This window comes from Crocodylus siamensis, chromosome 2, assembly GCF_052110815.1.
Source record: "Crocodylus siamensis isolate JL-2025a chromosome 2, ASM5211081v1, whole genome shotgun sequence".
Taxonomy (NCBI): Eukaryota; Metazoa; Chordata; order Crocodylia; family Crocodylidae; genus Crocodylus; species Crocodylus siamensis.
The window spans coordinates 172,074,823-172,097,194 of record NC_143396.1 but is presented as its reverse complement, the minus strand read 5'-3'; the positions used below and the strand labels follow the sequence as shown (position 1 = coordinate 172,097,194).

Here is a 22,372-nt window from a genome sequence, read left to right as displayed (position 1 = left end):
GCTGGAGATCTGATTGGTCTCTTGAACTCACCAGTAGGTGTGAAAGCAATTAAAACAACCCTCAATTAGACTTCCCATCAAGTCCATGACAGACTCCTTTTCTCCTCTGCTTCTCAGATAGCAACACATCTCTGAAAATTACCTTTGCTACTCTCCTCCTGCTGCTGCTGAGATGCAAGGTTGCTGATTGCTATTTTTTTGGCATTCCGAGTACGAAGGGACATCCTGGGGCCCTGAGGATCCTGCAGCAGGAAAGACAAGCAGGTCTCAATATGAGTGCCACACAAATAAATAAGGACTTTATGCTCATTTCAAAGTATACTGTATCCTTCTACTAAAGGCAAAGGGCATGGAAAGAAAGCACTTATGCTTTGAGGATCCCAGGGGATGGATGGGTGACCTATGTCTATGGGCATTTCCACTTTTCTCTTTTCCCTCTCCTCAACACAAATTCAATAAATTTAAATAGCATGCCATTAAGGAAAGTTTGCAGTATGCTTGCCCAACTTGGGATGGCTATGTGGAATGAAAAAAATCCATGCTTTTGGATTCCCAGGGCCTAGGGAGACATGACAAAAGGGCCACCATCAAGAGTGTGAGGACACAGCTGATTGTTAGAAACTGAGCTTTTATGAGAGCAAGAGAACTCATGGATGAAAAAGTGCCAAAAAATTTTTAAAAGGTGCAGTAGAATTCTGGCTGCAGTTACTGGGGAGTGGGGGGAAGAGGCCGGAAGAGAGAGAAACAATGAAGTGTGGGATACTTGGATGACTGGGCAGACTCATGTCACAGAAAACCTGGTGACCACAAGTAACACTATATCAGTGCACTGCCAATTGGTTCAAAAGAGCATTTGATTCTCCAAGTACATTTCTGAACCGTTTTGGGTGGCTTTCAACTGGCTTAACAGGCTTGCATGTCTGTCCTTTTCAGATTTAAAATGCATTTAAATCAAGTTAAATGTTACAGATGTCCAAGGTCACTAAGAGGGCATTTGCTATTTCAGACATCTAATTCCATGGTAGGAGGTTGTAAAGAACATGGAAGAGACCTGCTCTTGTTAGCATGACATTTACTTCCACAAGATTGCCATGGTGCTGCTTCCTAAATTAGTGCAGTTTACTCAGGCCTAGTCTATGCTACAAAGTTCTGCTGGCAAAACTGAACAAGTCTAAGCTCAAACCTGCTCTCAGGCAGCAGAATCCTCCCCTTGGATGGTAGTTACAACCCTACAACCCTTCTCCTGAGTGCAAGAAAGCTGCTGGATGACAGCAGAAATCAACAGAAGGCCTGTATAGATGTTCCTGGGCCTTAGACCAGTTCAAGTAGCCAATGCCTTTCAAAGGTGCCTTTCACGTTCCGCCAGTACAACAGCTGCAGTGGAAGTGCACAGAACAACCGTGGAACATAAGTGTCTGCACCCTGGCAGTTCGGAGGTGGCAGTTACTGCAGACTAGCCTTGGCCCCTCTGGTTTTACACATCTACAGCAGGGCTGTCCAACTGGTGGCCCATGAGGGGTTGGTTTGCAGCCCTGGAGCTCCCATGAGTCATTGCTTCCCTCATTGCTCTGCCTGTAGTAGCAGCTGGAGGCTCTAGAACCCCCCTCTATCCTCTGGCTTCTGCTTCCTGAGCCAAGGGACAGGACAGGGTAGAGTGGTGTGGCACAGCCTGAGGTGTGGGAGCCTGCAGCCACATGGCACAGTCCAGCAGAGAACCCACAGCCAGAGAGCTGAAGGTAGCTGCATGTACAATGCAGTGAGAAGAGAAGCACCCACCCACCCAGGGACAGGTGGCTTGTGCTGGTGAACCTTGCGGCCTTTGCTGCTGCAGCCTGCAGGGGGTGCAGCCCCAGCTGCTGAGAAGCTGAACAGTCTTGATCTACAGAAAAGCAGACAGTGGCTTTGGATGACATTAAATCAACCAACAATATTAATGTTATGTGCAACATTGCCTTTGAAGGTCATCCATCAGCAGGCTGGCTGGTAATCTTGGGATGAGGTAGTGATAGAAATAAAGCAAAATTAAGCAAAGGATTTGGAGAGTGTTAAAACTTTAGTCCTGAGTTAGGAAAATGTGGCAGGTTTATAGAATCAAAGAAATGTAGGGCTGGAAGGGACCTCCAGAGGTTATCTACTCCAAGCCCCAGCCTGAGGCAGGATCACCCCCTACCCAAACCATCCTATATAAATCCACTGTCTAACCTATTAGCAAGGCTCCAGTCAACCCTGACAATCTAATTTGCCACAGGTAAAGCAGGGGGACCACAGTGACCAAAGTCCTGTGCTATAAAGATCATTCAAAACCACTTGACATCCAAGGAAGAGGGCCACAGCCCCACTACAAATAATAAAAAGCAAAAAACTCCGCAGCCATACCAATGCCCTCCTCCCAAATTGGCTGAGGGCATGCATGGGCATTTATCGGCGAAATTATCAGCCACTTCAGGCCAATTTCCAATACATCCAATTTTCTTTGATATCAGACCTCTATTGGTGCACCTCTACTTTTAGCCAAGAAGACTCAGCAACAGAAAGGGCGAGAGAAGATAGAGGGGAGGAGGGAGAGAAGTTAGAGTTTTCAGTCTTCCCTGAACAACCTAAAGAAGTTAAATGGTCCATTAATACAAGAGTTTTTAAGGTCTGCAGCCTGTAGAAGGCACACACAGGGGAGCATAACATATATACCTGCTGTAAAGTACAACAGACTATTCTTTCTCCTACTGACCTCCACCTCTTTCTTCAATCATTGATTTGAGGCAAATTGACTCTTGGCTAACACAAAATGCATAGCTATCTGAATAAGTTTGTGCAAATACTCTTCCAGATAGTAGGCACACTAGCCCCAACCCATCCTCCCAGAGCATAACACTGCCTTGAGAGTCTAACGGTACTGAACAGCACTGCACAGAACCATGTGACAACTGAAGAAAGAATAAGCAATTGTGGAACAAGTGCCTCCACAATCTTGGGCTTTTCCTCATGAGACTAACTGAAAGAAATGTGAGTTGTAGCGCTAGGTGTTTCAGCATATGTGACATTTAGTTTTCTCCAACTGCCTTACATACACAAAACTTTCGTTTCTGTTGAAACCAGGTGAGATATAACCAGGTATTTTGGAGCACCTTGGGCAGATCCCTGATGCAAGATAATTACTGTGACTGGACTTTAAAGTGGTGACATGCCTTCTTTAAGTGCTGCTTTTTTAATACACCGATTAATCTTGGCTATGAATATTTCCTATACTTAACTCTAACTTTATTCAACCCATATTAGGTACCACTCAACAAGGGGGTAGGTGGGTGAGAAAAGGGTTTTCATAATTCACCTCTATTTACACAACGTTATCCCTTCCCAGATCTTACCTGCTTTGAGGTGCTAGGTTCCTGCACAGACCTGGAAGGAAGGAGTACACACTTAATAACAAGCATTACTAGTTCCTTCAAAGCTACACACAGGCAAATGTATTTTACAGCAACACATCCATTCAAGAAACCCTCCTGCCAGGAAATGAATTGCTTTTCTTTTGCAGTCTCATCTGCACTGTGCCTAATAAAGTCTTTTCTCCTTAGACCAGGGACGGGCAATTATTTTGGGCAGAGGGCCACTTATCGAGTTTCAGCAAGCCATCAAGGACCACATGATAGGTAGTTCAGGGCAGATTAATATTAATTTTCTAAATTTTTAGGGGTCCCACAGGCTGGATAGAATGGCCCGGTGGGCCGCATCTGGCCCACCCCTGCCTTAAAACTATTCTGAACCTTCCAAACTGCCATTACGTTTAACCACTTTAGAACTCTCTCCTTTCACAAATTCAAGATAAAAATGTTTCAGGTAAGAGAACCATGAAGGAGTTCCTTCCCAATAGACTAAGCCTGAGGTGTCAAAAAATGGGACCATGAATTTTGGCATGGGGTGAACAGGGGTGGGGCTCACCCCCACAATCCGGGGCACAATGCCCTGCTGGGGGCATGTGTCAGAAGCAGGGGGTGAGTGACAACCATATCAACCCACCCTGGCTTTCTGCCACCACTTGCCCTACCACCATAGCCTAGATATGCAACAAGCCCTGTGGTCCAAATATAGTCTGGGGAATAAATAAGTTTGACAATCCTGGACTACAGGCTATAAGTCACATTCTGTCCACCCAAGTCTTCACATGATTTTGACTCCCAATACTTGGACAGTCCTGCAATACGGAAACGGATCAGTCAGAAAACGGATCTGATTAGCTGAGATCCAAGACCCAACTTCTCTTTGAGACTTCTGAACAAGAGATACTCCAGGAATTTTTCTAGCTGTATTTGTACAGTATGGGAACTTAGATGGTAGAACTTACTTTGAGTTTCTTCTGAAAGAGCATTATTAAAGAACAGTAAGTCTCTTCCAGGGTTTATGTCATACTTTCTCACTAAGGTAGGCTTACAAAGCACACTACCCACACTCAAAGGCAACCTTTCAGGTGAGCATCTCCTGGGCTTTGCTAGAAGAACAGGCTCTTAACCATTTCTATAGTTCTTTTGGTTCTCTTGCAAGCAATACATACATTAATTGAACGTTGTTCCCCATAGTACAGGGCATATTTCAAGCCCACTTGAAGTGAAGGGAGACATCTTGTCCTCAACTTCCAATACTGGTTTGAAATTCTGGGCATGGCCAAAGGCAGCAAAAAACCTCAAAAGCTGTAATGAAATGCTTAGAAACCTATTGTGCTAAAATCTTGTTTCAGTCCAGATTAAAAATCAGTATTAAAAAGGTACTTAACTGTTGAATACAGAGATAGGGAGACTAATTCTGTGGTTTCTCCAGCAAGTAAATAATGATGGAATCATTCTTGAAAATGAGTTATGCTTTCACTCTATGCAGGACTGCAGAAATTTCTGCACACCTCCCACCTGTCCAAAAAGGTTCTAGAGCCACACGGAGGCAATATTAAACATCATAAGGAATTCACAAGTCTTCATGCTCAAAATTGAAGAGCAACTGGGAATAAGACCTCCAGTACAGGCCCACATTTTTTTACCTCTGGATGAGAAAAGTCTCTCTACATTAACCTCATTATCCACTTTCCCTATTCAAGTATTTTACTGCTTATAAAACTGTTGCTAGTTTTGCAGCAATGCTGACTTAACAGTGGTTACTTGGAATCTCTACTAAGTTCCTCCACATGCTCACTGCCAATTTATGACTTTTTGGGTAACTCCCACTGAATACACTTCTCTCACAGTAACATTTAGCAAGTGAAACAGTAACCCTTAAAGGAACCTTTCATAAAGTAGTCTCACCCATTTTTGATTGTTTTTTCTTCATCTACAAGCGTCACTATGGAGCTGTAACCTGAAGGAAGAGAAAAAGCAAAAAACAAAGTTCAAGTGAAAAATCTCATCTAGCAAATGAAGCTCAGAACCCGGGACCTCCATGTTCATTCTTCACCTTTCTCTATTCCACCTGCATGGAATTGCTGCAGGATTCAGTTAAGTTTGCTACTACTTATTACGTAATAGAAATACATAATACATAAAGAGCTCTTCAAAGAACTTGACTCCCCTTACTTCACCAAGAAAGAATAAGCTCTCCATATCACTAAGAAGTCCCTAGCTCCTTAACCAGACACCCCAATTTATACTATGGAGATATATATACACATAGAGATGGGACAAGATTGCAGTAAAAGGTCATTCAGTTCCTCTCTTCTAACTTGGGGTGCATTTTTGTCACGCTTTAAGGACACTGAGGGCCAGTCAATTCTTTCTCCCAGTTATTTACCCAAATCAAATCTCTCTAGTACGCTTTGCTTTCCAAAACGGTAAAAGCAGACATAACTGGCTTTATATTAGCTCAAAAAAATAACATCCCATGTACTTGCAACAAGACAGTTACATCCCCACTTATTTTGCAAGGCCATGTCCTACCTGAAATGAATTTAAAATAATTTCAGATAAGCTTGAACCATTAATCACTAACAAAGGACTCAAACTTTATGTACTCAAGGAAGTTGAACTACTGTTACAAAAAACTGTCAGCAAAGTATTCCAAAGAGCAGCAACAGCCACTATCCAAACTGACTTAACAAAACTTTTTCAACAGTGCTTCTTCAAACTCCACTGCAGAGAACGCTGCCAGGATTGGCTAGTTCGCTTTTGTTTAGGAAGTGCTTTGGGCAGTATCGCAGGACAGCTTTACACAAAAGTCACCAGTACAAAGCAGGGGCTGGCAACTTACCGTCCCAGGTTGGGGCCCCTCCCAAAGCTCATGTCCTTGCACTTCTCTCATTGCAGGTAACCAACCCCCTTCAGCAAGTGAAAGGAGACAGTGCAACAGGGCGGACTGTAGAGGGGATGGGTAACATGGCACATCTGCATGCTGCTCCCTTCCCAGGCCAAGTTAGACCTTCCCAGGCTGGATTCAAAACCCTGTTTAGTTCTGGCCCAGGGACCAGAGGTTGCCATCCCCAGGTGTGGAGAGTCTCCGTCTCTAGCACAGTTCTCAAACAGCTCAGCTGCTGTGCAACTGCATATTAAACTATGTGCAAATACTTCCAATCTGTTTTTTCATAGGTAACTCTTCAAGAACTGCTTGTCTGTATGTTAAAAATAAATAAATAAATAAATATACCTTGGTTAAAATGCTACGCATCAACACAACTGGAAGGCTGTTAGTGTAATAGCTTTCCTCCTTTGTAACGGGCCTGAGTTCCCTCTGTTTAGGTTACAAAACTTCCCCACAGCATTTACATTTCAGAAGTCATCTTACTAGGACACCTTTCTTTACTTTTTGGATTTCATTCATGCCTGGCACAGTAGAGAAATGCTGCTTTTTGGTTGTTTGCGCTAAGATAGTGTTGTTTCCTTCCTATCACCACAGCAATGGGATATTTAAACCTAGTTTTCCTTCCCCCTCGAGATAGAAACCTGTTGCCACTGCAAGTTAAAATAAGAAACTCGTTACCACTTTTAATTAGGTTTTGAAAATTCTGACCCTGGCTCCCCTTTTGAAAACAGGGAAGCTCCAGAATCAGTAGTCCACAGCACCCTTTACACGGCTGCTAAGAGGAATCAGCTTCACTGACTTCCTGTGTGACGTTAAATTGGGCAACAGAAAGAAATACTTAACTGTAGTAGGCCACATGGGCACAGCGCAAAGCAAAGTGGTTTGGTAAACCTTAGAAACTTACAGTTCACATTGTTGAAGGCTTGAGATGACTTCCGAACTTTCTTCTTAGAATTACTGATAGATTTCCGGATCATGCTTTCCCTTTTGCTGGCTAACGAGTACTTCTCTGCCAATGATGTTCTGTGGGTGAGGGAAGTCTTACCCATCAGACTACGGCGCACAGAGCGTCGGCTTGATCGGGAGCCTGTAGGAGTCCCTGCATTGTCTTTTAAATCCTGGGAAAGCTCCTTTCCTGGAGTCTGTTTATCCTGTGGTCCCAGAGCACAGCCATCAGCCTCCTCAGGCTCCTCATTTACAGTGGCTTTGGTAGTGAGCGTATTTGCTATTTTCAGCTTAGATGCACCCCGGCTTCCTCTTACCCCATTTGCTTCTGGGGTCTGAGAGACCACAAGCACAGAGGCTTCAAGGACTGGCTGGTTTTCTACCATTCCATTTTTTTGGGGAGACTCATCACTTGAGCCCAGGCAGATGATTCTGGAGACCTCATCCGCTGTCTCTGGCACGTTCCCCTGTAGATGTAACTCAGCGCTACTGCGATCATTGACGCTGATCTCTACAAAGGGGATTCTCTCCTCTATTGCCTTGATAGCTAGTTTCTTGGGAAATGCCTCAGAGCATTTAGCACCTGCTGTAGCCTCAGATCTTGTTACTTCTTGATGTAGGGAGGCCTCTTCCACTGCAGCACAGATTTTTCCCAGGTCGTCTTTGTTTTGGAGTTTTTGGGAATATCGCTTAGAAGATCGTGGCTTAATACTACTATTCCTCCTCCTGGACAACCTAGTGATAGAAATAGTGTATCAGACTGAAGCCTAATTCAGAAAACCTACAGACCAGATTCATATCTATAACCTACAGGTAGATTCTATAACACAGAATGTGTTCATTTATATTTGTAGGTTAGAGAGAGTGTTGTCTGATCAATAAGGCAAAAGAAGCTTTCAGTGGATTATTTTTTCTTTAAGCAGATATTTGTGTAAAATGGCAATCTGATTCTGAAAAGCCCATGTGTTGGTAACAGTGGGTGCAGCTACACAAGTAATTAACTCAGAGCAATAAACTCTGGCACAATTCACCTCAGAGAAAACTACTCTTGAATGCAGCGTTTAGACATGCGCCTGGCACCACAGCATTTTGAGCCAGGGAGAAGCAGCTCCATGCTGGCAGGGGTCCAGGTGGTCAGCCCCAGGCTTGAGGGCAGCGGTGTTGAGCAGCTGCACTGTAGCACCCTTGTTCCCAGCCAGCTCATCACAGTCAAACATGCATTGCAGCTCATTTAACTACTCTGCTGTAGGACAGTACTGTCCTGGACAGTATTATCCTATGGCAGAGTTTGTTAATTTACTGCACCCTAATACCAGTGCATGTGCAGACTGTGATGCTTTATTATGGAGCTAATTAGTCAACTCGACAGGAAAGTGCATGTGTAGATGCACCCCCCCCATAAGTGGCCAAAAGCACTTTAGAAGACAAAGGGGAGAGGACATAGAATAGGAAGAAACAGAAGTGGGAGGGGTGGAGTGATCTACAAGGATAATTTTTAGTTGAGGCAGATAGCTTAGGTAAGACAATCATTGTAGGCTTCACATTCTTCACACACAGAGTTGTATACCATGGGGGAGGAGGAAAGAGAAAAAAGCAATACTGGGATGAAACCAAGTGATATAAATGTCAAGGATTTACATCACAGATTTTTATCTGTGGCTTTTATGCAGATGGACAAGAGTCAAATTTAAACCAAACCTTCAGGAAACATTCCAATATTTGTAAAACGTTGTCTGTCAAATTAGAGGAATGAACGAACCCGTGACAGATGCATGGAAATTATGGTGGAGTATGTGAGCAGCTGAAGCAAGATCCTGTTTGCACAAGAGATTTCAATAATTAAAGCAAGTTGCTTTCCACAGATCATGGGGTTTTTTTTCCAAGTTAAGGAACCACAGCATGCTAGATTTCCCCTATATAAACTCCTGCAGCCCTCTGCATCCGACACTGTGATACGTGACAAGTGGTGTATATGTGAGACTGAAGCTTCCAAATCACAGAATCCAATTCTCAGGACCTCTGCTGGGAGAGAAATAGGATAGTACACAAGCAGTCGAGGAAATTCTTGGAGTGTGTTTGCAATAAACTTTCTGTTACAGCTAACAGAGAGGTAACAAGGGAGGAAGCTCTTCTCAGCTTGCTGCTCACAAACAGGGAGGTATTGGCTGACAATGTGAAGGTGGAAGAAAAGTTGGGTGACAATGACCATGGAATCAGAGTTCAAGATCCTAAGGAGAGCAGCAGAAGATGATACTAGACTCTTTAAAAAAAAAAAAAGAAAGAAAAAAGGAGACTTTAGCAAACTCAGTGAACTGAAGGGCAGGATCCCTTGGTAGGGAAGTCTGATGGGAAAAGGAGTCCAGAATAGCTCAATATACTTTAATGAGATCATATTAAGATCACAGGAGCAACCTATGCCAAAATAACAAAAGAATGGGAAGTGCAACAGAAGACTGGTTGCCAATCTCTTCAGTAAGTTGAAACTCTAAGAGGAATCTCACAAAAACGGGATATTTGGTCATATTACTAGGGAAAAGCATAAGAGTATTACATGAGCATTCAGGGAGAAGATTAAAAAGGCCAAGGCACAATTTGAGATGCAACTGGCAAGGGACATAAGAAACAACAGAGAGATTCTACAAGCATGTCAAGAGTAAGAGGAGGACCACAGAAACCATAGGCCCCTTACTAAATGCAGAAGGCAATCTAGTTACAGATGATGCAGAGAGAAGCATTTCATTTTTTCACTTCAGTCTTCACAAGTAGGGGCAGCTACCAGATGATGAATGCAGTTGGCAGCAAAGATAAGGAAGGAGTCAAACAGCCTAGCATCATGGTATAGCAGGTTAGGGATTACTGAGAGAAGTTAGATGCTTTTAAGTTGACAGGGCTGGATGGGTTCTGAAGGAACTGGGTGAAGTAATTTCAAAGCTACTGGCTATCTTCTTTGAGAACCTGTGGGGCTGGGATGATTGGAAAAGGGCAAATATAACACCCATTTTTTGAAAAAGAAGGAGGATCCAGGAAATAACTAGTATTAGGTCAGCCTGACCTTAGTACCTGGAAAAATTATGGAGCAGGTCCTCAAGGAATCTATTGTGAAGCACTTAAGGAGAACAAGGTGATCAGAAACAGCCAGCCTCGATTCAAACAGACCATGTCTTGCCTAACCAACCTGATTTCCTTCTTTGATGAAGTGCTGTGGGTAGTGGGGAAAGCAGTGGATGTGTTATGCCTTGGACTTTAGCAAAGCTCTTGCCAGTCTCCCACAATGTAGTCATTAACAAGCTAAAGAAATGCAGACTAGATTGAGTCCTGTCAGATGATCCAACCAGTTTTGTATCCATCAAGCTCAGTAAGCAGTCCTTCATGACTCAACATCCAATTATGAAGAAACATCAAGAGCAGTTCCCCAGGGGTCTGCCCTACATCCAATATTGTTTAATATCTTTGTTGTGATTCAGACAATGGGATCAAGTGTACACTTCGCAAATTTACAGTAACATCAAGCTGGGTGGAGTTGCGGATGCTATAATGCGTAGGGGTGGGATCCAGAATTACCTGGATAGAGTGGGAAAATGGTTTGCAATCAATCAGATGAGATTAAACAAGACAAGTGTGAAGTCCTGCATTTAGGACAAAATAATTTCACACACAAATGTAGATTATGGAACTGGCTAGGCTGCAGTAATGCAGAGAAGGATCTGGGGGTTACAGTGCATGTGGCCATACAGAGCATGTGGTCAAGTGAAATATAACCCAATGGTGTGTTCTTTTTGCAAAAAGGCCAACAGTATACAGGGTTGTATTAAGAGGAGTGCCACCTACAAATCAAGGGAAATAATTCTTCTACTGTATTCAGTACTGCTGAGGCTTAATCTGGAGTACTGGGTCCAGTTTTGGGTCACACACTTCAAGGATATGAGCTGTTTGTAAAGAGTCCAAAAAGAGTAACAAAAATTATTAGAGGTCTAATTTATGAGAAAAGGCTGAAAGAACTAGGGTTTTTTAGCCTGGAGAAAAAAAGAGAAGACTGAGAGGAGATTTGATAACAGTTTTCAAGTACCTGAAAGGCAACTATAATGAAGATAAAGACAGCCTTTTCTCTGTGACCACAGGGAACAGGGCTAGGAGCAATGGACTCAAGTCACATCAGAGGAAATTTAGGTTTGAGATTAGAAGGAGCTTTCTGACTAGGAGGGTTGCCAAGCATTGGAACTGGCTATCTAGAGAAAGTGGCAAATCTCCCCTGGAAATTTTCAAGAGCAGATTGAAAGATATTTGGCTGGCATGGTCTAGAGTCAAGTATGATTCTGCCTTAAGCAGAAGGTAGAACTAGATGACCTTATCAGGTCCCTTCCATCCCTATTTTCCTAGGATCCTGTGGACTTCTAATACCGTTAGAGTTTCAGCACACTAAGCCAGCATCCAAAATGGTTTCTTTACAGTACAATGCTGTATAGAGAGAGCAGCTTTTAAAGGTGAGTCTTTAGCATTTACTAGGCTGATACGCAGCATTAGGAGTGATAAAGTCACCTGACAGAGGCAGAGACTGACGCATGGGAAAGGTCCTACAGTTTCAGGAATGTGGGACTCTATTTAATTCCATAGCTGAAAAGGGCACACTTTGCCAAAGATCTGTCTCTCCTGTGGACAGCCTAAACCAGTGATTCTTAACCAAGGTCCCATGAGATTCTTGCAAGGGTGTGACAATGCCTGGCCCCCATGCCAGGAGGTAAGTGATCACTCCTTTTTCCCTGAAACAGGCACCCCAGCATTCCACAGGCAAGCAGTGTCCACAGCTGCTTTATCCCCTGTGCTCCCAGCACTTTGTTGTAGTGCATGCACAAGTGCATGGGAAGCCATGGAGCTGCAGAGCTGCACTTTTTGGCCTGGCCTGTCCCCCCAGCATCCTCCACTCCTCTCACCTGCTTTAGGAGTATGAGAAGTGCTGTGGGTGCATGTGCCTCTGGCTGTTTGTGTTCAAGCTTCTGGAGAAGCAGCACTTGCCTTCTCAGATACAGAGCAGGCACTGGGAGGGGGCAAATGGTGGAAAAAACAGGGCACAGAGGGTAAGGGGCTGCCTCCCCACACTCACTTGGCATGAGCTAGAATCTAGCTCAGTGGTTTGCAGCCAGTGTGCCTTGAGGCTAAAAAGCTTGAGAACCACTAGCCTACACACACATGGAAAGACACAAAGATTCTAAAAGAGTGGTAGTAACTGCTTAATTCCTTCACCCATCACCTAATATAACATTTCTTCTATGCAGTACGTGCTTAAACAGCAAAATGTACAGATTATATTAAAACCATCCTCCCTCTTAGAGGGATTTCTTCTCAAGTTTTCCACTTAAGGCTTGAAAAGCAACAACTTTTTAATGCAAAAACTCAGATAAGATCCCAATCAAAAATAGGATTAATATCTTCAAATATAAAGTATTCCAGGGACATTCCTACCTTTTCCTGGTTGGATCTTCATTCTCATCCTGAACAAGAGAAATACGCTTCTTCCTGCGACGATTTTTCTGTGATGGAGTTTTTGGCATCAACTCTGGTTCATCATTACAGTCACTGCTTAACAAATGAAAAAGCAAAAGTAGTAACATTACCTGGGCACTTTACTTGCTTTTTATGCCACCCTGTCTCTGAAAGGCAGCTTTCCAACTCATGAGAAGATAAATACAATGTCATGGGAGACCACAAGGCTCACCTCTGCTAGGGCTGCAGAGGAGATAGTAAGGAAACTGAGGTGCCAGTAGTCTCACAAAGCATGTGCATATGGTCTTATTCAGTTGGGGCTTTAAATTTCAGAGGATAAACAAAAACCTCCTGTACTACATCAGTACTAGTCAGAATACAGGTCTCAAGTCACCAAGAAGCTTTAAAATTCTCACCTAGAGCGCTTTAGAGAAAGTGTCTTTTTTCCTGCAAGCACCAAGTCCTGCAGTTATGAATAATGAAATGTATATGCTAGCTATGTCTATCAGTTGTGGTAAAATAACAATAGGTTTTCTCTTTTGAAATGAAGGGCTTTTGACACATCCTTCAGCTGTGTGCATCCTGTGCTTAAAGCTGGCTGTTCACTTGGCACCAGAAAGCATGACTGGATCAGAGTCAAATCTCAGCCTGACTGACCTACCCTTGGCATGTTTGTTATCAATCCCTGCCCCTCACTTCCACCCGTCATTGTGAGTTGCCCCAGGAACTCTGATGAAAGCCCTGACTAGCAACAGGCCAGGGGATAATACCTAGTTCTTTTCCTTGGAGGCATTAACAGCTGACTTGCTCTGTGCTCAGTACAGACACATGTATGATTAGTACTGTTATTATAGGAAATACCTGCACTTTCTCAGTGACTTCCTCCCAGGGATGTCACTGTACTTGGCAAGCATTTGCAAATGCATCCTCAGGGCACTGAAAAAGTGAACAGTAACATGGGGGAGGGGGTGTTGTTGCACTTCCTATTCTTTTGTTCCTTCAGGATATTGCTCCTGAGCCTTTTTTGCAGGACCACAAGGGAGAGAACAAGCTACGTGCTTGGTAGGGTCGAGCTCTTCAGGGCACATCCTGCCTTGAGCAACCCTGGCTGATGCACAAGAGAATAAGAGGCACAGGCTCACACAGAACCAGTTAGCACCCCCAATTTCAGTCTCCTTGGCCCGGCTGGAACCATCCCTTCACGCGCTCTACTTGGGGCCCCTCAGGGTATGCGTTTTATACCCAGGACCCCTCACACGCGTCCTGAGAAACCAGCTCCTCTGTCCTCAGCAGTCTCGCGCTACCTTGGGGGGCTCGGTCCGCGCTCCCCCCGCAAAAAGGAGGCAGCGGACCCCGAAGGCCGGAAAGGCGGCAACCGCGGCCACCCCAGCCAGGGCCTCCCGCCGGCCAGAGCTGGAGAAGGCCCAGGTGGTGGTTGGACGTACGTGGCCGCCCCGCTGCCCCCACGGCTGCGCCAGACGACGGCTGGGAGAAGGGGCCACCCCGCACCTGCCGAACATGCGGGCCGCCTCGTCGCGGATCTCGGCCAGCCACAGCAGGTCCGTCTCATCCACATCGCGCAGGAACTCGGCCAGCCGCCGGCTGCAGGTTTCCACGAGATGCGCCGTGCCCGCCATGGCCGCGCCGCCTGCAATGGCCCGAGCCGCCAACGGTCGGAGCGCGCCCGGCGCTGCCTCGAACATGACCCCCCCCGGCTGCCAGCCCCACCGGCGCCCGCCTAAATTTTTTGAATCGAGCTCATCTCCCTGCCGCGCTCATTGGGCCAGCGCGCGCTTACGTCACAAAGGAAAGGGGCGGGGAGTGAGGGAAAGGAGGGGGCGGAAAAAAAAATAAAAAAGCAAGAGCCCAGCTACACAACAGGCCCTGCTGGCCAGCGAACTCTATTGTCCCTGGAGGACTGAGCCTGGGAGGAGCTTCCGCAGGGCAGTTAGGAGGAGAAAGAGGAGGGACCAAACCAAGGCCAGGTGAGAGCTAATAGGCGGGGCAGCTAGACAGAGCCGCGTCGCCTCCGTAGCCTGTAGCTAAACGGGTAACATTTGATGGACAAGAGCGCTAGCCAATGGGCGGGCCGCTCCTCTACAGCGCTCTCTGATTGGCGCAACGTCAGATAACCTCGAGGGGGGAAGCCAGGCATTGGCTCTTGCTTTTTGCGCCGGGCACTGCTGTGGGTATGGCAGATGGTTCCGGTTAGGAGGGTGCCTATCTAGCTGCTGTCTCTATGGTTGTTGAGGGCACTCCACCAAGGGTGGGGCCTGGGAGGGAGTCTCTGTGTGGCGCGGGCGGGGCTTGGTGCCCCTGCCTGTGCCCTGGCCGGGGACGTCCCTCACCTGCGGCAGGGGTGGGGCGGGACGCCTGGGTCCCCTGGCTGCCCTGCCTCCCTGCAGGGCTGGGGAACCCCAGCAGGGCTCCTGCGTCCCAGCACCCCTGGGTGTGGGAAGGAGCTGGCACCTGGGCTCCTGCTGCTAAAGCAGGGCAGTGGGTGCTGATGGGAGAGCTAGACTGGGTGGGTCTGATGCCCACTCCTGCTGCCTGTGGGGCGTCTTCCCTGCGTCTTCCATCCCCTCTCTAGCTTGGGGATAGCCCTCTGTCTCCCAAAGGGATCGTGGGGACACAGCTGCCTCCCTGAGGCTCAGTGGTGCCCTGTGAAAGGTGCCTTGCCTAACGATCGCCTCTTTTCTACTTGCCTGCCCGTTGTAGGTAGAGCCATGGTGGAAACGGTGGGTCCCACCAACCTGCTGGACTTCTGCAGCCAGAAGCTGTCGGAGTTCCTGGGCAATGCTGAGCACAAGCATTTGGCGTGGCTGCGGGAAATCGAGGAGGAGGCTATGAAGATGTTTGATAGGTTGGTCCACCTGACTGGCAGAAGAGGGCAACTCAACCCTGTGATCTTTCTGATTCCAGAGGCTGGAGTCTGTTTCTCATAAAAATTACTCATTTCTTGAGTTCTTCCTTTGTTGGGCAGGATTTGACAGAAGAATTAATTCCCACCCAGTGGAGAGTTAGTTTGGAGTCTCAGATTCTAGATCTGAAAAAAGTGCCTGGCAGTGCTGCCTTAGTTAGTACAATAGCATTTCCTTTACCTCCTTAGTAGCTCTTTTTGTCTGTATTTTGGGCAGCTTGCTTCAGTCTAGCGTAGGCCAGAATGTCTGTGTTGCTGCTGTCTTGGCACAGGCCCTACCTTATTGTGCCATAAACTCGCCGTACAGGGCCAGATTAACTCTTTAGTGGGCCCTAGGCAAACAAACTCATGGGCCCCCAGCTGAGATGAAATTTTCATGTTAAAAAAGTAACTCAGTAAGTATAATATGTAAAATAAGTACAGCTGGGCCCTTTCTTCACATAAGACCCTCGGCATGATTAATTTTCCTCTGTCTCCACACGAGGCAAATAGGATGATTGTCAGGCAGCAGATCAAACATTCTGTCTTCTGCCTTTTATTTGTGCAACAGCAACTTCAGTGCTGAGCCTGAACTGATGCCCAAAACACCATCGCAGAAGAAACGGAGGAGGAAGAAAAGCTCCTTTTCTCTGAGGGAGGAGAACAAAGAATTGTCCAGAAAAAGGTAAGTGGTTCCCCAGTCAATGTAGATATGCCACATGGCAAATAACTTTAAAGAACCAAACAAAGGAGGGGAAAAAGTTTTGCCAGGTAGAAAAAAAAAGCCCAAATCAACAAGTACAGTATACATTCAAACTTTAAATCATTAGTCTGCTTAGTGCAGGGGTGGGCAAACTGAGGCCCGCAGGCTGGATGCAGCCCACCAGGCCATTCTATCTGGCCTGCAGGGCCACTGAAAAATTTAGAAAGTTAATATTTATCCCTGGCTGCCTGTCATGCGGCCCTCTCTGGCTTGTCAAAACTCAGTAAGCGGCCCTCTGCCCAAAATAATTGCCTGCCCCTGGCTTAGTGGGACGTGGTCAGGCCAAAATTGGTTCAAACTATGTTTTGTAAAAGTTTGTTTTTGGCAAAATATGAAGCTAGTAACTCTTTCCATAGCTATTTAAAGTGTTTGTATGTTTGTTTTTGTTTTTGTTTATTTTTTAAATTGTCACCGTTACAAACAAAACCTCTAGTGCATGAAAACCTGAAAGTGATTATTAGTTGCTTCTATAAGTTAAAATGAAGCTGATTTTTGTCTCTCCGTTGTCTTAACTGAGAGATACATAAAGCCTTCATAGGACACGAGCAGCAAAATTTGAAACTGGATTTTTAATTTAAATGCTTTTTTGGCTTTTCTTTTATAAATATATTCAATAGATTTGAACCGAATTTAAGGGAAGTGTCTTATGTTCTTAGCATGCAGAATAGCTTTTCCCCACACTTTTCTCATCTTATTAAGAACTAACATTTTTTCTTCTCTCCTAATTATTGTTAAGCAAAAGATACATTGTTACCATATTTCATGATGTACAAGTTGAGTTTTGAAGCCCAATTTTGGCCTCTGAAAATGCAACTTTGACTTCTACACTGTACCACCTTCCCTTGCAAGTGGCATGGCCCAGGCAGTGCCTCTTGCAGGGTATGGGGCTGCACCAGCCAAGTGTGGAACTCAGCGCTGGTTGCAGGGAACAGGGGTAAGGCTGGGCTTGGGGCTCAGCTGCATGGTCCCATCCCCTGTGAGCAGCACTGCCTGGGCCACACCAGTACTGCTTGCAGGGAATGGGGCCACACCAGCTGAGCGCTGAGCCCAGTGCCACTTGCAGGGGATGAGGCTCTGCCAGCTGAGTGCTGAGCCCAGACCCTTCCACTGCAAGTGGTGCTGCTGAGCGCTGAGCCCAGCCCATCTGCTACAAGTGGCATCAGGCTCGGTGCTCAGCAGCACTGCTCACAGCAGATGGGGCCAGGCTTAGTGCTCATCTGGTATAGCCCCATCCCCTGTGAGCCTGCACTGTTTGTAGGGGATGGGGCTGTGCCAGCTGAGCACTGAGTCCTGACATCACTCTCACAGGGGATGGAACAGTGCTGGGCTCAGTGCTCAGCAGCACTGCTTGCAGTGGATGGAGCCAGCTCTCAGTGCTCAGCTGGCATGGGCAGGCAGTGGTGCTTGCAATGGATGGAGCCGTGCCAGCTGAGCGCCGAGCTCGGCCTCGACTTGCACACCATGCCTATGAAAATCGTAACTTTCCTAACTTAAAACTGAAACCCCAGGGCGGGCAATTATTTAGGGCAGAGGGCTGGTTACTGAATTTTGGTAAGCTATTGAGGGCTGTGTGACAGGCAGCCAGAGGCAGATAAATATTAATTTTCTAAATTATTTTAGGGGCCCTGTGTGCCAGATAGAATGGCCTAGCGGGCCACATGTGGCTCGTGGGGCTCATTTTGTCCACCCCTGAGTTAACCTGTACACAGTGTTGACCTATACCACATGAAATACGGTAACTTAAAACATTAATCATCTGTCAAACTTCTTATGCTGTGCTGCCACGTGCACAAAATTGTCTTTTTATTGTTACTCTTGTATAATTTATCAGTATCTCCTACTAATTGCTGTGGTCCATCATGCAGAGCAGCCTGGATGAAGGCACTTTAAAACAGGAAAGTAAAACAACAAAGTTAGGATGCATGGGGAAATGAGGGTGATGATCATAATACAGTATCTGAAACCTATTTGTCAGACCCCTTCTTCACTTCCATTTTTACATTTTTAACTTTTTTCACGCTGCGTAGCCTTCATATTCCCACCTTCATATTCCGATATAAAATCCTGTCAGATTAATTTATTGTTATCCTCCAAATCTGTCCTTAAACTAAACTATCTTTGCTACTGTGTCTAGTAAAGCAAAATCAGCAATTAATAAATAGGCCACTGGTATTCTGAGCCCACAACCTATCACAGTGACTTGAGTTGTCTCATTGGTTCTCTGTTTTCTTGCATCTCTCGTAGGGTGAGTGATCACTGACTCTGTCTTTATGCCTCCTGGCTTACCTGCTCCCTCTGAATTCTTTACCAGCTCTTCTCTCTCAGTGCTTAAGCCTGGAGCTCTCCCATGCAACTTTGCAAAGTGCTTGTCTCCTCAGTTCAGAGTTATTTGAGCTCAACTCTGCGAAGCCCATGAATGTTAATCTGCCAGTGGGGGCTGTTTCTCATGGTGTCCACTGTTTAAAAATGTTCCTCACTCAGAGGTCTCATTTTTAGCCTATATAGCATAGAGGAAGCTATCTGCTCCTGCCAGTAGGGATCAATTTGTGATTGTACCTGAACTGTTGTGAATAGCAGCCTAGTTGCAAAGATAAGAGCCTGCTCAGAAGCTGTTTGGTAATTGTGGTGTAAAAACTCTTGGGGATGAGAAGGAATGATTTGAATTAAAATAAGGTTGAAACTAGACACAAGGGGAAACAGTAGAATGGCAGGAATAGTAATGGTGTGGGTGGGAGGGTTAGCTGCGGTGGGGGCATTGGAGAAACTCAAGGAAAGCTGAAAGCAAGGGTGGCTTGTTGCTATCTGAATGTTGACAAGCTCTTTAATTAGATTGCTTGCCACAGCGTGACACCAATTGGATCAACTACCTGGATGGAGAAAATGCATAGAAGTGTGATATTTTATTTTCCTTCTATGAATTTACCTGCATCCAATTTTTTTTTTCAAAACTCTCCTTTTTGGGGAGGGAGGGAGGGGGAGTTCAGTTCCTGAATGCCCAAACTGAGATGCCTGAAGTTTATTTTTGAATATCAGACCCCTTAAAAGTATCTTGCATTAGGTTATACAACAGTTGAGCACCCCAAAATCACCAATCACATAAGAAAATAAGTGTGAGGGTATTATCCTGCGCTTTGTGATCTCTATATGAGAGATGCCATCGTGTGTCATTTGATGCTTTTCAATATGTTCAAACTACTGTCTGCACAGAAGCATCCTTGTGCAACAAGGTATTGGGTTTTTTTTTCCCTCAGGTGTTCTCTTGCTCTCCCTCCTTGCTTTCCATTGGACTTGGCCCTGGTTTAAGTGAAGGGGAGCGAGCTGCAGATGCTTCCCCACTCTAGCAGACCTTATTCATCAGAAAGCTAACCCCCTCCTGCAAACTTCTGTCAGTGCACATAAAACACTTTAACACATTTAGCTATCTCTGTTCTTATTACTCCCCTATAGTCGGTGTTGCCTCTTCAAACCCTTGCACATTGCAGCATCATTTAGGACTCTGTTTTTCCAATCTCAACTCATTTAGCTTTAAGCCCTTTCTCATAGGCTGTGCTTCCTGTTACTCTTACACTTATTTGTCAGCTTTCCAGTGAGTCCCAACAGAGATCTTTCTGGATCCAAATTGTGTCTTCCTGGAACTAGTCCTAAAGAAATGATGATGCCATAAGGAAGCTGAGTTTTTAAATGGGGGGTGGGGAGGAGGGGGAGGAGCTAGGGGGCAGGGGAAGGGCCTTCAGGTTATTTTTACACACTAATGTATGTTCCTGTTCAACAATTTTATCTAGAATGTCACTATGGATGCATGTTTTAAAAACCTGGCTTATGATCATGTGTAATGCTGCTCTGAGTGTTGTACTCTAGGTGGTCTAGAAAAGTCCTGCATCATTTTCATTTTAAAAATGTTTGTTTCAAGGTTATCAAGAAGGAGAAGTAGTCTCAAGTTAACATCTTCAAAGCAACCTTTACAAAGGCTCCGAAGTAAAGAGGGTCTGGAAAACTCAACTGATGTAAGGGAAGGAGTATCAACCCCCTGTAGCACAGCAAAGCTCTCAGCCTATGCTGAAGCAAAGCTTCCTGTGCCATCAGACTCAGTGGCTGTGATGCAGCGAGCAGAAGGGCAGATTCCCTTGACAGAAATCATCCCCAATAATCTCCTTGGGCAAGAATTGCGTGTGAAAGGAGAGAGACTTGAAACTGCAAGTAGCACGCTGGGGGCCATCTCAAAGGACTGGTCTCCCAAGAAGACTGGTGTTACTGAACTGCCCCCTATATCTGCAGGCCCTATCTTAGTTATTCCTGACCCATCAGAAGCAAATGGGGCTGAAGAAGCTGAAGTTGTATCCAGCTTAAGAATAGCAAAGACGTCCACTCCCAAAGGCAGTGGAAATGGAGAGGCTACAGCTGAGCAGAGGCCACCTCCTCAGGACCTAGAAAAGGAGTTTTATCAGGACTTGAAAGACTGCACAGGGATCTCCCCAAGCTCCAAACTGAGCCGTCGCTCAGGGCACCGAAGCTTGATGAGGAGGTCCCGCAAGAGCCGCAGGACCTCATTGGCAGAGAAATATTCGCTGGCTGGCAAGAGAGAGAACACGATCCGTAAATCTATCAGCAGGGCTATTTCAAAGAAGAAAGCAGCTCAGGAGTCATCCTCAGCCTCCAGCAGAGTGAGTTGTAAGTGCCCAAGTTCTGAGAGACTGGTCAGTATGTCTGGTCGAATCTTCCCTACTTAACAGTCCAGCAGTGACTTGATACCATGGGCTGAGGGAATAGATTCCCCCAGGGCTACTTGGGCAGGAAGGGGATATTTGAGATTCCTAAATCATACCCTGGAAGGCTGTAACCCAGTATAACAGGGGGCTAACTACAATTCAACTCTCCTAGTCTCTGCAGCTGTACTTGCTTGGGTATCAGGCCTTACTGCCCACACCTTTTTCGGGGGTAGGAATGTAATTGCATGATGTTCAAAGTCTTGGATCATGCCTTGGGCAAAAGCTCCCTGTTACCAAATGGTGAGTTTCTTGTCTAGTCTGATTTGAGTCAACTTCTACTAGTGCTCTTCCCCTTTGGAGGATGCAGTGAAGTTGCAGTGTCCAAGAAGGGTCTGTAGAGCAAAATATTGTTTTGTTCAGAGCTAAGGCATTCAGAGAAATAGATGCATCTGTTCCTTACCATGATTGTAGATGACCTATCTCACACCCCTCTTCCCACTTCCCTTTCACTCTGTGCAGACACTTGTCCCAAGTACAGTACATTTCCATGCAGGCCGTCTACACGTGTTGGACATGCATGTGTTGGACACTCTGTGCTTTGCACAGCCAAAGCCCTTTGTTTAGACTGCCTGCCTGGATGTACTGAAATTGCCCGCCAAGCTGTGCCTTCAGCACAGTATAGGGATCAGTGTCAAGTATTCATAGATTCATAGATGCTAGGGTCGGAAGGGACCTCAATAGATCATCGAGTCCGACCCCCTGCATAAGCAGGAAAGAGTGCTGGGCCTACATTACCCCAGCTAGATACACATCTAGCCTTCGCTTGAAGACCCCCAGGGTAGGGGAGAGCACCACCTCCCTTGGGAGCCCGTTCCAGACCTTGGCCACTCGAACTGTGAAGAAGTTCCTCCTAATATCCAATCTAAATCTGCTCTCTTCTAGCTTGTGGCCATTATTTCTTGTAACCCCCAGGGGGGCCTTGGTGAATAAATACTCACCAATTCCCTTCTGCGCCCCCCTGATGAACTTATAGGCAGCCACCAGGTCGCCTCTCAACCTTCTCTTGCGGAGGCTGAAAAGGTCCAGTTTCTCTCGTCTCTCCTTGTAGGGCTTGGCCTGCAGGCCCTTAACCATACGAGTGGCCCTTCTCTGGACCCTCTCCAGATTATCCGCATCCTTCGTGAAGTGCGGCGCCCAGAATTGCACGCAGTACTCCAGCTGCGGTCTGACCAGCGCCCGATAGAGGGGAAGTATCACCTCCTTGGACCTATTTGTCATGCATCTGCTGATGCACGATAAAGTGCCATTGGCTTT

General features: G+C 45.9%; 2 protein-coding genes across 14 annotated transcripts in view; one reads left to right on the top strand and one right to left on the bottom strand.

The window, feature by feature from the left end:
- Positions 1–14,518, bottom strand: part of INCENP (inner centromere protein) — a 34,009-nt gene extending 19,491 nt beyond the window's left edge. Inside the window, exons 1-6 of one of the 4 annotated variants that reach the window (XM_090032307.1) lie at positions 14,200–14,518; positions 12,670–12,786; positions 7,172–7,947; positions 5,283–5,334; positions 3,363–3,393; positions 143–242 (exon numbers count right to left, since the gene is read on the bottom strand). In XM_090032307.1, the coding sequence (XP_089888433.1) occupies positions 143–242; positions 3,363–3,393; positions 5,283–5,334; positions 7,172–7,947; positions 12,670–12,786; positions 14,200–14,393 (1,270 nt within the window). In that variant the 5' untranslated portion in view covers positions 14,394–14,518. Of the gene's footprint in view, positions 1–142; positions 243–3,362; positions 3,394–5,282; positions 5,335–7,171; positions 7,948–12,669; positions 12,787–14,135 lie in introns of all 4 variants that reach the window. The other 3 variants (XM_090032305.1, XM_090032306.1, XM_090032308.1) reach the window with 3 other exon arrangements.
- A 20-nt stretch (positions 14,519–14,538) lies between these two features.
- Positions 14,539–22,372, top strand: part of LOC149871317 (inner centromere protein-like) — a 49,152-nt gene continuing 41,318 nt past the window's right edge. For 7 of the 10 annotated variants that reach the window (XR_016440203.1, XR_016440202.1, XR_016440199.1 and 4 more), the window contains exons 1-4: positions 14,968–15,214; positions 15,409–15,553; positions 16,161–16,274; positions 20,263–21,020. Coding sequence is in view for 4 of the 10 variants with exons in the window: in XM_090032309.1 (XP_089888435.1) it covers positions 15,417–15,553; positions 16,161–16,274; positions 20,263–21,020 (1,009 nt within the window). In the remaining 6 variants the exon portion in view is untranslated. Of the gene's footprint in view, positions 14,676–14,812; positions 14,907–14,967; positions 15,215–15,408; positions 15,554–16,160; positions 16,275–20,262; positions 21,021–22,372 lie in introns of those variants that run through there. The other 3 variants (XM_090032312.1, XM_090032311.1, XM_090032310.1) reach the window with 3 other exon arrangements.